This window comes from Anastrepha obliqua, chromosome 6 (genome assembly GCF_027943255.1).
Source record: "Anastrepha obliqua isolate idAnaObli1 chromosome 6, idAnaObli1_1.0, whole genome shotgun sequence".
NCBI lineage: Eukaryota > Metazoa > Arthropoda > Insecta > Diptera > Tephritidae > Anastrepha > Anastrepha obliqua.
The window spans coordinates 53175589-53191551 of record NC_072897.1 but is presented as its reverse complement, the minus strand read 5'-3'; the positions used below and the strand labels follow the sequence as shown (position 1 = coordinate 53191551).

At 36.2% G+C, this 15963-nt stretch overlaps 1 protein-coding gene across 1 annotated transcript; it reads right to left on the bottom strand.

Annotated features, from left to right (window-relative positions):
• Positions 1 to 582: 582 nt before the first annotated feature.
• On the bottom strand, positions 583 to 1527 carry LOC129250533 (uncharacterized protein K02A2.6-like). The gene has a single exon (XM_054890152.1). The coding sequence runs from the start codon at positions 1525 to 1527 to the stop codon at positions 583 to 585; it is 945 nt and encodes a 314-aa protein (XP_054746127.1).
• Between the last annotated feature and the right edge of the window lie 14436 nt (positions 1528 to 15963).

The following is a 15963-nucleotide window of genomic DNA, read 5'->3' as shown; positions in this document are numbered from 1 at the left end:
ATCACCCGTTACATACGTAAAGTAACATACTATTTAATTATTTCCTACTATCAGAGAACATAAAATAATTGTGTCGAAATTTTCTCCTAGTATAGAAATGTCCGGGACAGAACTTTTTTATAAGCTACTTGTTGCTTCTTCTGCATCTTATGCTCATGCGCGCACTAGACGAACAGCAGCGGCCGTCGTCGAGCATTTAGAAGACATATTTACATACATATATTTTTGTAATCGTTGGGAAAAATTCGCATATGGACGGCTCGTTTTATGTATGAAAGTACTTTGCTCATACAAATATGTTCACCGCCGTCGTGATTGAATAGTCATGGCCACTACGTCTGTGGTTATGAATGCATTTTGTTCTTATAGACGCTAGACATAGAATTTTAGCTTTGGACAATGTAACGACCCGTAGTGTCCAATATCAAATACGAATAAATTAGATCGACAATATTTTGGATTTTATTAATAGATTTTATTTTTATCAAACCAGTCGATACACACGAACGAATCTCTTCTATATAACCGCAAAGGCGCCATTTTAGTCCCTTCCCGCTGTCAGTCACTTTCCGTGTTGCCATATCATTTTCTCGCATCCGGGCTGCCAGGTCTCCACACCCCTCCCTTGTTTTTCAATTTCAAAATCAGTTTTGGATTACTGTTTCCTGGTTCATCATTCGTTGCTGTAGAAGATGAGGCTAGGGCTCCTGGTTCCGGAAGCTCTGTAGTTAACGAATCGAGGACAAGTATTCTTTTCACGTGACTTATGTTTCGACGGAAGACTTCGCCATTACCACGAATTACAATATCGTTTCCACTACGGCCTATAACCTCATATTCCACAGTATCAAAATTAGTCGTCAGCTTGTATGGGAATACTACATTTCGAAGAAGAACCTTATCGCCGACCCGAATTTCATTTTCTTTCGCTCCTCGATTCGTGTCCCCTTTTTGCTTTCCCTTTCCTTTGTTTAGCATGTCCATGTCTTTAGCTTCTTCATCTAAAATGTTCTCCTTAATGTCGTGAATTGATGGTATTTTATCTCGCAGCTGTCTATTGAATAATAATTCCGATGGTGATCTGCCAGTCGTACCATGAGGAGTGACGTTATACATCAGAATGAACTTTTGTATCTCCTTTTTATAATCTACTCCCCTTGAGTGAGCAATCTGTAATCGCTTAAGAATTGAACGGTTTATATTTTCCACTTCGCCATTAGCTTGTGGCCAATAAGGTGGAGACGCCATCAGGTCAATAGCATTATCTGCACAGAATCTTTTAAATTCATCGCTGACAAACTGCCGTGCATTATCAGCAGTAATGGATGTAGGATAGCCCAGTCTCGAAAACATCTCTTCTAAAATATCAATTATTACCGCGGATGTAATTTTCTTCACAAATCTCAACTGATGATATCTCGAATAATAATCGATTACAACAAATACATATTCATGGCTCGGCAACGGTCCCAGCAGATCCATGGCTAAGCATAGCCAAGGCCCTTCCGGTAGAGCGCGCCTGTTCATTGGGGCTGGTGGATTTGGTCGTGATACTAATAAACATTCATGACAACGTTTCACAAACTTCTCGACATCTCGATCAACTAAGGGCCACCATAACTTAGATCGGACTCGTCACTTCATTACAGTTTCTCCTGGGTGTCCTTCATGTGCTAATTCTAATACCCTGGACCTCAAATTAGATGGTATCACTATTTTGGTTCCTCTCAATAGAATATTTCCTAACGTACATAGTTCGAACCTGTATGGAAAATATTTGCTTTTGTGATCAATACTCCAGCTATCGTTCTTTACTCTGCTTATTGCATCCATAAGATCCGGATCCGAATTATTTCCGCGCGATATTTCCAAAATTGTCAATGCCGGCGGTATGGATTTCTCAATAATTGTGCTTATATGGTGTTCGCAGCCCTTATCAAAAATTTCGGACTTACCCGTACAAAGTCTGGAAAACGAATCAGCAATATTTGTTTTACCTGAGCGGTACACAACTTTAAACGTAAATGATTGGAGCCGTAGGACCCATCTCTCGATACGTGCAGGAGGCTTTGATGTAGGTTTAAAAATCGTTTCTAACGGCTTGTGGTCTGTAACCAGCTCAAATTCAATTCCTGCTAAGTAGTAATAAAACCTTTCGACGGCCCATACTAAAGCTACACTTTCCTTTTCAGTTTGTGAATACCGCCGTTCGGTTTCAGATAATATTTTACTAGCAAACGATATTACCTGTGGGCTTTCATTCTCGAATTGCAGAAGCACTGCTCCCAAAGCTACTGGACTAGCGTCTGCAATGAGTTGGGTACGACTCTTCGGGTTGAAATACGACAATGTTGGCAACATAGCAAGCCTTTGTTTCAATTGGTGAAATGAATCATTTTGAAGTGTGCCCCACACAAATTTCGCGTCTTTTTTAGTCAACTTTCTAAGAGGTTCTGTGACATTACCTAAGTCTGGAATGAACTTGCCAAGATAAGTTACTAATCCCAAAAAACTCCGAATTTCTTCCTTGTTCGAAGGTGCTCGAAATTGCAAAATAGTATCTACTTTTCCAGGATCAGGATCTGTACCTCCACTTGATAAGATATGACCCAAGAATTTTAGTTTTCTTACCTTCCAAAACATTTCTCGTCGTTTAGTTGCACATTGTATTCCTTGAAAGTTTTTAAAACTTTTGCTAAGTTCTTATCGTGTTCTATTTCTGTTTTTCCGTTTACAATTATGTCGTCAAGATAGTTCAAAGCATTCTCACAACCTGCGAGTAAATTTTCCATGGTTTTCTGAAAAATCTCAGGAGCCGAGTTCACTCCAAACAGAAGACGTTTGTACCTAAAAATACCTTTATGGGTAATAAAAGCCGTTATCTCACGACTGCTCTCATCTAGTTCCAGCTGGTGATAAGCGCTTTTTAGATCTAGCCTTGTAAAATATTTGGCATCTTTCAGTCTGGTCATAAATGAATCAAATGTGGGAAGGGGGTAATTTTCCCTCAAAATGGCTTTGTTTGCTCTCCTCATGTCAATGCATATGCGCAAATCTCCATTTTCTTTACGTATTATAACCACAGGAGACACCCATGCACTCGGTCCCACTACCGGCTCGATAATGTCTTGCATTAAAGCTTCATTTAACTTCGCTTCAATTTTTCCTTCCAATGCTGCTGGAATTCTTCTAAGCGGTTGCTGAACCGGCTTGATAGAGTTATCAATTGTTAAACAAATTTTGATATCTTTGATTTTTGGAAACGGCTGAATTTCACGTATCTGGTTCACCCCAAGACCTAGCTTCAACACATTTAGTTTAATCGCAGTATCCCTCCCTAACAAAGATTGTCTACCGTTTTCAATCACGTAAAACGTAGAAATCAAGTCTGATGTCACCTGTACTCCAATAACTGACTCAAAAACAACTTTAACTTTTAGCAAGTCGTTCCCAGCGTATGCACGAAATTTCTTTTCTGAATCCGTTGTCGTATTCCACATAGTTACTTGCCGCCTGTTTAAAACTTCCCAGTCATCATCACTCAGTAAATTAAACTGAGATCCGGAATCAATCAGCATCGATATTTTATGACCCCCAATGTAACACTCTATTTTCTCATCCATGTTAGAAATTGAGCCATCCTCTAACATAATTTTGAAACAATCAAAAGCTTGTACATCGCTATCTTTTGTTTCTTGCTCGAAATTATCTGCAACTGAAACTTATTTTACGTTCGACGTACCGGGCTTCGCTCTTTTAGCATTTTTGTTGAAGGAATCTGGTTTACGTTTATTACTTCTTGTGCGACACATGCGAGCGAAATGTCCAACAAAACTGCATTTATTAAACTTCGCGCTTTTCGCTGGGCATCTTACATTGCTAGCGAGATGTCCCTGTTGTCCGCATCTGCTACACTCTTGGCCAGTTTGTTTACTGGTTTCAGAAGACGAAATTTTGCAAATGCCAGAGCAAGTCGGAGCCGTTGTCATCTCACCAGATTGACTGTTGATTTGCTCATATACGTGGCACATCTCTATTACCTCATTAAGTGAATATTCTTTCTCCAATAATCGTTTTTTAAGATCTTTCGGGGCCCAAGCATCTAATATATCAATTTGTCTTTCAAATTATAATTTATAACCTCTTCTTTAGTTTGACCAAACTGACATTTGTTTATCTGATTTCTTAACCGCAAAATTAAATGACTTAAATTTTGACCACTTTCTGGTAGTAGTGATCGAAATAAATGGCGCTCAAACGTTGAGTTTCTTTTGGGCGAAAAATATTCGTTTAGCTTTTTAACTAGAATTTCAAACGCATCTTCATTTGAGGTCGGTTCTATCACCGCACCAGGAATGTTATATATTACTTCTTGGAGTTGTATGCCACCTAGGTGCAATAACTTATTGCGTTTCTTTACCGAATCTTTAATTTAATGTAGTTTACATTAGCTTACATTTGCTTGCGTACAGAACAGATTTGTTCATTTGATATGTCCATATGATTTGTATGCATGTTTACAGATTTGTTCTTTTTGGTCTTTTTATGAAAATTGCGCGTAATTGTATGTATGCATGTTTATATACATATATTAGCATACGACATATGTATATTAGCTTTACATATATGAAAATTGCGCCAAATATTGGAAAAAATGTATGATTGCATTAGATTTGATTTTGATTGGATAAATGTATATATGTACATATATGAAAATTGCGCCAAATGTTGAAAAGCTCTTATGATTGCTTGTAATCAATTGAACTTTGGTTTCAATTCTAATTCGAAAAGAAATGCATGTATGTATGCATGTTTATATACATATTATATATTAGCATAGCATATGTATTAGGTTATGAAAATTGCGCGAAATTGTATGTATGCATGTTTATATACTTATATTAGCATAGGACATACCTATGTATGTAATTAAGTTATGAAAATTGCGCGAAATATTATGTATGCATGTTTATATACGTATATTAGCAAAGGACATATGTATGTATGTATATTAGGTTTATATGAAAATTGCGCCAAATATTGGAAAGCTCTTGTGATTGCTTGTAACCAATTCAACTTTGGTTTGAATTTTAATTCGAAAAGAAAGTCAATTGAAGTGCACGTGCGCGGTGAAGCAAACATTTTGAAATTGTTAATAAGCAATTAATAAAAGAAAAAAAATGCCTAAAGCTTCGAAATGTCGTGTTCGGGAGTGTTATAGTGAACAAAATGTTCGTTCGTTTGCATTTCCCAAAAATCGGGAATTATTAAATTTGTGGAAGGAGAATTTGAGGATCTCACCCTCAATGCAAATGCCAATGCACAATTCATTTGTATGCATTAAGCATTTTGAGGAGGATGCCGTGGGACCAAAATATCTCAAGAATGGAGCGGTTCTAACTTTAAACTTGGGTAAGTAAATTAATTTATTATTATGTCTCCATATATGTATGTACAGTGAAAAAAAATAAACGTAGTTACCGTCAATATTATTATCTATACTAATATTATAAAGAGGAAAACTTTGTTTGTTTGTTTGTTTGTTTGTTTGTTTGTTTGTTTGTTTGTTTGTAACGAATAGGCTCAAAAACTACTGGACCGATTTTAAAAATTCTTTCACCATTCGAAAACTACATTATCCACGAGTAACATGGATTATATTTTATTTTGGAAAAAAATAGGATTCCGTAAGATATTTGGATTTTTCGGACACAAACTGAAAAAAATCTTATATATAAAATAAAGTCAACTTTTTGTGTGTGTTCGCTAGCCGGCCGTGTCTGCACCGAATTAAACCAAACTTACACACATTGTTAAGAAGGTATTGAAGATGGTTTCCGTATAGTTTGGATACCTATTGGTGGATAGGGCTCGAGATATAGGTCAAAACGTGGACCCGGGTAACCTTCGGATGTGTATGTACAATATGGATATCAAATTGAAGCTGTTGGTGAATGCTTTAGTACAGAGTATTTTTCATGCCACTCCGTGACTGGGGTCTCGAGATATAGGTCAAAACGTAGACCCGGGTAACCTTTGGTTGTGTATGTACAATATGGGTATCAAATGAAAGCTGTTGATAAGTGCTTTAATACGGGGTAATTTTCATACCTATTGATGACTATGGTCTGGAAATATATGCCAAAACATGGACCCGCCGTGTCTTTGCACCGAATTAAACCAAACTTACACACATTGTTAAGAAGGTATTGAAGATGGTTTCCGTATAGTTTGGATACCTATTGGTGGATAGGGCTCGAGATATAGGTCAAAACGTGGACCCGGGTAACCTTCGGATGTGTATGTACAATATGGATATCAAATTGAAGCTGTTGGTGAATGCTTTAGTACAGAGTATTTTTCATGCCACTCCGTGACTGGGGTCTCGAGATATAGGTCAAAACGTAGACCCGAGTAACCTTTGGTTGTGTATGTACAATATGGGTATCAAATGGAAGCTGTTGGTGAATGCTTTAGTTCAGAGTATTTTTCATGCCGCTCCGTGACTAGGGTCTCGAGATAGAGACCAAAACGTGGACCCTAGAATGTGTTTGTACAATATGGATATCAAATTGAAGCTGTTGGTGAATGCTTTAGTACAGAGTATTTTTCATGCCGCTCCGTGACTGGGGTCTCGAGATATAGGTCAAAACGTGGACCCGGGTAACCTTTGGTTGTGTATGTACAATATGGGTATCAAATGAAAGCTGTTGATAAGTGCTTTAAAACGGGGTAATTTTCATACCTATTGATGACTAAGGTCTGGAAATATATGCCAAAACGTGGACCCGCCGTGCCTTTGCACCGAATTAAACCAAACTTACACACATTGTTAAGGAGGTATTGAAGATGGTTTCCGTATAGTTTGGATACCTATTGGTAGATAGGGTCTCGAGATATAGGTCAAGACGTGGACCCGGGTAACCTTCGGATATGTATGTACAATATGGGTATCAAATGGAAGCTGTTGGTGAATGCTTTAGTTCAGAGTATTTCCATCCGCTCCGTGACTAGGGTCTCGAGGTAGAGACCAAAACGTGGACCCTAGAATGTGTTTGTACAATATGGATATCAAATGAAAGCTGTTGATAAGTGCTTTAATACGGGGTAATTTTCATACCTATTGATGACTAGGGTCTCGAAATATATGCCAAAACGTGGACCCGCCGTGTCTTTGAACCGAATTAAACCAAACTTACACACATTGTTAAGTAGGTATTGAAGATGATTTCCGTGTAGTTTGAATATGTATTGGTAGATAGGGTCTCGAGATATAGGTCAAAACGTGGACCCGGGTAACCTTCGGACGTGTATGTACAATATGGGTATCAAATGGAAGCTGTTGGTGAATGCTTTAGTTCAGAGTATTTTTCATGCCGCTCCGTGACTAGGGTCTCGAGATAGAGACCAAAACGTTGTGCCTAGAATGTGTTTGTACAATATGGATATCAAATTGAAGCTGTTGGTAAATGCCTTAGTACAGAGTATTTTTCATGCCGCTACGTGGCTGGGGTCTCGAGATATAGGTCAAAACGTGGGCCCGGGTAACCTTTGGTTGTGTATGTACAATATGGGTATCAAATGAAAGCTGTTGATAAGTGCTTTAATACGGGGTAATTTTCATACCTATTGATGACTAGGGTCTCGAAATATATGCCAAAACGGTGACCCGCCGTGTCTTTGCACCGAATTAAACCAAACTTATGCACATTGTTAAGTAAGTATTGAAAATGGGTTTCGTAAAGTTTGGTTGTAATTCGGAGCAGTGGCAACGGGTACAGCGTTCTTTTGAGCCAGCCATAATGTCGCTTACTTTTTTAACGCTTGGGGCGGAACTGAACTGTCAAGTTGACAGTGTGAGTTACAATGTGTCAATATTTCTTTCTGATTTGGATGCCATAAGGAAAAAACATAAGTGCAACATGTAAAAATTATTTGTGAATTTTTTTGGAGTGGATTTTGGAACAGTGAATAATTTCTTACGAAATTTGAGAATTTAATGTGAAATCCGAATGAAATTATGTGTTCGTGGAAAAAACAATTTTTTTCGTTTTTTTTTTTTTTTGAAAAATATAAATGGATAATGGTTAAAAACCTCCAATGCTTAATAAAACATATAAATTGAAACGAAAAATTCATGGATGATCAGGAAAAAAGACGATTGTTTATTCATATGCGTTGATTTGAAATTTAAAAACAATCTTCTTTTTTCCTGATTTTCAATTTATATTTTATATTTACTCAAAAACAAATAGAAAAACAAAAAATATTGTTTATGCCAAAGCGCTTGAATAAAGAATAAAGAAATAAATAATATGAAAACCATATATTTTCTGTTCTAAACCATATCTATTCTATTTTAGTGTGCCCAGCGAAGGGGGCCGGGCTTGCTAGTTTCTTATAAATCTGTGAATATTTTTTTAAATATTAGTGTCCCAGTTTCTTTTTGGTTCACTGTACATACATAAACTGATAATCGTATGCTTGGATGTCGTTTTCAATACTTCGTGCCTATTGAAAAGCTAATATACACATCCATGCATGCATGCATGAAATAGAAAGCAGAGAAGGGATTTATTTATTTAGAATGCGCACTTTCTCATTATTTTATTTACATATTTATAAAAAACTTTTCAATTTAAAAGATCGGGTTTAGGATAATGCCGTATGGGCAATTTTAGGCCAAGTATAATGATTTATTTAATGAAACTTGGCTGAGATGTTAGATGAAAACTATAAATCCCCGGAGGGTGCGGGTTCTAGTTTTATATATGTAAAGCGTTTTTCAGTAAGAGCGCTTCAACTTTTTTTTTTAATAAAACACAAACGGTTTGACTTTTTTAACTAGTTTTTTTTTTATTATCGAGTTTGAACATATACATTTAAGTACGAAATTCGATCTCTTTTGCATGACCACCGCGTGCACGTTTTACGAAGTCCAATCGTTGAACCCAATTTTCGGCCACTCTTTTGCATAAATCGGCCGAAATTCCAGCAATTTCAGGTTCAATATTGGCTCTGAGCTCACAAATCGTCGCCGGCTTGTTACTGTAGACCAATGACTTCACATAACCCCAAAGAAAATAGTCTAGAGGCGTCAAATCACACGAGCGCGGCGGCCATTCGACCGGTCCATTTCTGGAAATTATGCGCTCAACGAACTTACTCTTCAACAAATCAATTGTAGCGTGTGCTGTGTGGCTTGTGGCCCCGTCCTGTTAAAACCACATGTCGTCTAAGTCCATACCATTCAATTGCGGCCAAAAATAATCGTTTATCATGTCGCGGTATCGATTTCCATTCACAGTAACGTGGCGATCGTTCTCGTCAACGAAAAAATATGGGCCAATTACCCCGCCGGCATGTAAACCGCACCAAACAGTGATTTTTTCGGGATGCAACGGTGCCTCATGAATCACGTGTGGATTGCTTTCTGCCCAGTAACGCATATTTTACTTGTTGTCAAAGCCATTGAGCCAATAGTGAGCTTCATCACTGAAGATGATTTTTTGGAAAAAATCTGGATCTGGTAGCAGCAACAAAACGATTATTTTCATAAAAAATTTGCACGATTTGCAATCGTTGCTCAAGTGTGTAGCGTTCCATGATGAAATGTATACTAATGAAGTTTACAAATGACAAGCGAAAAATAAAAAATATTGCGTCGTCCGCCCTCCCTATCGGAAAAAAGTTGAAGCGCACCTATTGAAAAACGCTATATATGATTATACTGAATATACCTGAATTTAAATTTTGTAAAAATTAAAATAAAAATTTGAATTAGGCTATGATGATGTTCCACCGAACAAGTGGACCGAAAAAAAGAAAAAAAGGAGCTGCTGTATCGAGAGCTGCGTGCCTAAGGATAAAGTTACTTTTTGCGTTTCCTAGGGACGAAGAGACCCGTAAGAATTGGGCCTTGGCTTGCAACGTGCAAGTGTCAAGCACTGACAGGGTTTTTCTTTGCCAACGCCATTTTGAACCCACATTGGTTACAAAATATAAACTCTTGAAAGGGGCTTTTCCTTGCTTCAATTTAGAGCCAGTAAATAGAAGTCGCTCGCCTAGTGCTGGCTCTGATTGGGTTTGCCCGCCCGTCACTGCAACTTATAGTAAGGTAGTTAAGCAAGTAGAAGAAGATTTAACTCTGGAAGAGTTTGAGAAATATTCGATATTAGAGGAAAACAGGCAGGCTAGTTATAGTAATCAGATCTGCGTGGACTTAGAAACCACAACCGCTCGCGAACGGTTTGCTCAGTCTGCTCGCTATTATCAGAGCAACGCGGTCAAATTAAATAAACGTATTGAGGAGCTTGAAAAAGAAAATAATGACCTAAAAAATAAATATTCTGAGTTGTTGAAACGTGCAATAATTGCGGAAGAAAGTTGTAGCAGCGATGTTTTAACTTTTGCAAAAATGATAGTCAGTACCAAAAAAGGTTGGTATAATGAGGACGAAAAGGCATTGGCACAAAATTTGAACTATATGTCCACTAAAGCATATTCTTTTATGCGTGACGATCTAGGTTTTTGTTTACCACACAAATCATCTCTTTTGCGTTGGCGCCCTATCAGGTATGTTGTTCCAGGTTTCGACGCCAATGTCGTTAACAATTTAAGCAAAATTGCTAGCAAAATGTCCGGCACAGAACGCATATGCATTTTATTATTTGATGAAATTAGCATCAAGCCGGATCTTACTTATAATAAAAGTAGGGATATAATTGATGGGTTTGTGGACCATGGGGAAGGCCAACGTCAAAGCAGAATAGGGAACAGATGTTGTTTTTTTATGGTTAAAGGGTTGTGCTCTAAGTGGAAGTATGTATTTTCCTACTATATTTCCAAAAATGGTTTTAATGGTACAGAGTTACATAAAATTGTGATGAGTAACATTTCCGCAATTACGAAAATTGGACTGAATATAAAAGTTATGATTTGGGATCAAAGGCCCGCGAATATAACTTTATTTAATCAATTGAAGATTTCTGAAATTAACACTTTTTTCATGCACGAAAACAATAAAATTTTTTGTATGTTTGACTATTGCCATTTCATAAAGTCCATCCGTAAAGTATTTATGAAATATGATATTCCAACCGCTCATGGCACTGCAAGCTTTAAGGTCATTAGGAAGTTATTTGATATTGATCAAAAGAATTCCAATTTTAAAATTTGCCCAAAATTGACGGAGGCTCATATTTATCCAAGCATTTTCGAAAAAATGAGCGTTTCACGCGCAACACAAGTATTGAGCAATTCGGTAGCGTCAGGTATTGACATGATGTGTAGTCAAAATTTATTTGGTAGTGACGAAAACTTGATAAATTTTGCCAAGCCCACGCAGATATTTGTTAAATAAATGAACGATCTTTTTGATGAACTCGATGCAAAGCATTTCCAGTCAACAAATCCATTAAGGTCTCCCCTGAAGCGGGATGATAGGGGCAAAGTTAAAAGACTATTAAGTTACTTCGAGTTCTTTAGTCCAATGTCTACAATGCGTGCATATTCCACTATTAAATGTATCCAAGACTTTCGTACTACCATAAAATCCATCCTGGAAATGTGCGAGGAACTTTTTCAACAGCATCAAAATTTAAAATTTATTTTCCTTGGAAAGTTAAACCAAGATTGTCTAGAAAATTTCTTTTATCGGGTCCGAGCTAGTCAGGGTATTAATACTCATCCCACAGAACACGAAGTACAGTATATAGTAGAGCGATTGATATCTATGAAAATTTTACGACAGCGGTTCGAAAACAAAGGCAATAATTGCGAAGATGATGATGATATTAATTTAGACTGGAATATAGGGACTGAGGATCATCATCTGGAGGAAGAAGTAGGAGAACCGCTAAATGAGCAACTCGTTTTAGAAAATATAGAGGTAGCAGACGAGAATTTTGCCGAAGAACAAAATATAGCTGAGGTACAGGTCCAGCGTTATTACACTGGCTATGGTATTTACCAAAAATTACTGTGTAAGCTAAAATGCGACAAATGCGCCCACATTATGATGAAAACACAAGGACACTTAAAATTGCATTCCGAAGCCCTGATAAGGTCTAAAAATTTCACGGATGACACCGATTTGAGACTGGTGAATCCCGAAGACAGGGTATTCGAAGTGTGTCGCCTTCAGATGATGTGGTACCGTCAGCTTTTTGCAAAATATGCTCACGTAGGTAATATTCGCAATGTAATGTTGCCAGTTATAAAACAAAAAGCCGAAGAAGTATTTCCCCATTGGTTCGCAATACCTGGCGAATGTCAAGATCATCGCATCAAGCTACTCGATTTTTTGATATATGTACTTCTATTCAAAAATGCGAAATGGGTTTTACGGAAAGAAAATACCCAAGTCAGGTGTCAGAAGCGCAACGATAAACTAAAAAAGTTGTCGTACGTTGTAGGTCAGGCTCCAACAAGGTGAGTTGCGCAGGTCCTTAGGGTAAGTAAAACCAGCGTTTATTTATTGTTTATTCTTATATGTATTCATTTATATTTATTTTTCCTATTTTCCAGATTTTTTTATTTTTCAGGGTTTTCTCCATCTTTCAGATTTTTCTCTATCTTTCAGGTTTTCCTTTTATCTTCTTTTTCAGGTAGCACCTGAGCCTAGATTTTTAAACCACTACAATTTTCACTTAATCACGATGGATTGAGAGTAGTGTTTTAAAAATCAGGTAAATCGCATTGACTTAATCGATGTCAATATCGAAGTCGTGTGAGAAATTGTTATAGTATGAGAACAATTTCGTAATTCGTGCTTTCACAATTTTATATATGTATATTTTTTTTTCATTTCAGGAAATGTAAATACCTATTATTTATAGTATTGAATTATACATATATACATATAAGAGTAGTTAAATTACTTGTGAAAAAAAATAAAAAATTAAAAAAACTAGTATTTCATTTTGTTAAGGATAATAATATTTATTTGGTAAGAAGAACTTAAATGAACATATACCAATAATTTAATTCGACAGGATTTCCTTACAAAATCAATATATTCGTTCAGCTAAATCAAATGAATATCTGCATATGAAAAATCGTTCTTATGGACGTGCAAAAGCAAACACGCATACACATAAATACTTGCCTACAAACTTCCATAGACATACTTACATATGAGGCTGCGAGCACTTGCGACAGAAAAAATATTTCGATTTGCTATTGCTGTCGAGAATTGAGAACACATATTTACATACATATATTGATGCATACATATGTACGGAGCCGCGGCCACTCGACTTGACAAAAATTCAAGATTTACCAAATATTGGCAAATAATTCAACGCGAAATATTCCAATATTGACTATTTTCGAATGGACGAGAAAATTGGCATACGGGCGGCTCGTTTTATGAATGAAAGTACTTTGCTCGTAGAAATATGAGCTCGAACTTATCAATGAATTTGTTTTTGTTGTGCTTTTTAATATTTAAAACTGTTCAACGCCGTCGCGGGTAAATAATCATGGCCGCAACAGCTACGCCTAGGAATGCATTTTGTTCTTGTAGTCGCTAGGCTTAGAATTTTAGTTTTGGAAGCATACACATGTAGAGGTATAAAGTAAGTATGTGCGGTTATATTTATGTATATACGAATATTCATTGATTTGCTTAGAATAGAAACTTTTACGTACATATGTACATATGTATATACATATATGTATATATTATATATGTACGCGAATACTGTTTAGATGAGTTTTTTTGCATATGTTAGGAATATGTTTGCATACGTTTGTCTATTTGCTTTTGAATTTTTTATATGTAGATACATACATATGAGCTGTGTTTTGGGCAGGTCAAGATTTTTTTCTGATGAATATGGATGGTAGATGTTATATCTATTTAGTATATGAATATACATACATATGGATATAAAAATTTAAAAAGGACACATATTGTTGAATAATAACCGTTGATGCAAATGAATGGTTTACAAAGCCAATTTTTTATGTGAATATGTATTTTGAAATTACTTTGATAATGCACTTAATATCAATACAATTTAGTTAATTAGATACTTAAAATTTCACGTTCATGCATGCATATACTTAGAATTAATTGATTCATCTCACAACAAATAATCCATTTGCGCATGCAAAATGCCTACGGGAAATAAGCATGAAAGAGAAATGTGATTTTTGCATCCATACATACATATGTATATTAGAAATATGTTTGCATACGTTTGTCTATTTCCTTTGAATTCTTTATATGTAGATGTGTATGAGAGGTGTATGAGCTGGGTTTTGAGGCAAGTCATGTTTTTTCTGCCCACATGAATATGGATGGTATATGTTATATTAATTCAACACTTTGCTGAATGATAAACCTTGATGTAAATGAATGGTTTACAAAGTTATTTTTTGTGTTATGATATTTGAATAATTTTGATAATAGACCTAAATTCAATACAATTTAGTCAATTAGATACTTAAAATTTCATATTCATGCATGCGTATACTTAGAATTATTATTATTATTATTTATTAGAGAAATATGAAATATAACATTAATTGATAGAGCACACTAGTTACTTAGGCCTACGGTGCTATTGCGTTACTTAGAATTAATTTATCATCTCACAAGAAATAATCCATTTGCGCATGCAAAATGCCGACGGCAAATAAGCATGAAAGAAAAATGTACAAGTCTTCTGTTATTTTCTTTTCCCTAACACCAAATCATGGCATTTAACATTTCAATGCAAACGCTATATTTATTTCTGTTGACTACGCTCCGCTATGTTAACTCTCTTCTGTTAACTTCCTACCCCCGTTTTGATGTGTTTTGACATTTAACCTGTCCATTCGTTCCTGCGCCTTCTCTATGAATTTACGTTCTCTGGTTCTTGTTTTTACATGGAAGTCTTTGTCACGCATGCTTGGCATTGACTTGTCAGTGTGCTTCTGAAACAAAACAACACTAACACTTTGCGTTTCTTTTCCATTAACAACATAAACTTACATTTCACTTTCGTTAAATTCGCATTCGTCCCTTTCCAAGGGATCTGCATTTGATTCCAAATGACTTGCTAATGCGTTTTCTGAAAACGAAACTCCATTAGCACTTTTAATCATATTTTAGATCACAGAATGTACATATGTACATTCTTGCATTCAAACATGCACACACATGTATGTATGTATGAACATTTATGTGAATATGCACATGTGTGACTGCATGCCTTTTTCTTTTTATTGTTTTCCGCATGTCCAATATCAAATACGAATAAATTAGATCGACAATATTTTGGATTTTATTAATAGATTTTATTTTTATCAAACCAGTCGATACACACGAACGAATCTCTTCTAATATATATAACCGCAAAGGCGCCATTTTAGTCCCTTCCCGCTGTCAGTCACTTTCCGTGTTGCCATATCATTTTCTCGCATCCGGGCTGCCAGGTCTCCACAGACAACATACGCATTTAGACGAATAAAGTGAGTGCTCTGTGTGTGCGGATATGTGTATTAGAGTGAGCCGAAAAAATTTTTTTTTGAAAATGCCTATCGTAGTATACTCAGTTGTTTTTAATTTAATTAATGCTTGCTTCATATTTCAAAGGTTCATTGCATGAGCTGCACAAGCTGACAACAAGCATTTTTCGGCATGTGCCTAAATGGTTTGCTAAAATTTGTTAAATAAACGTTAAGTAAACATGAGTTATAGAATATGTAGAAATAAGTAAAATATGTATAAAAACTCGACCATATCTTAATGATCAATCAATAAATATTTGACAATACAACCTGCCGGTTATCCAGCATTGGTTATCAAACAGAAAATCGTCTTTTATTTATTACATGGCGATCCTGCCAGCTTGAGCATTGATACCATATCTGCACCAAAATTGCAATATAGATGTCCAACCCAGCTTAAGGGCCGCAACCAATCTCCTTGGAGGAATACAGAAGACGGAACGGCCTTAACAAAAACCC

Coding starts and splice junctions, on each gene's coding strand:
- LOC129250533 (XM_054890152.1), bottom strand. CDS start 1,527: ATGAACAGGCGCGCTCTACCGGAAGGGCCTTGGCTATGCTTAGCCATG.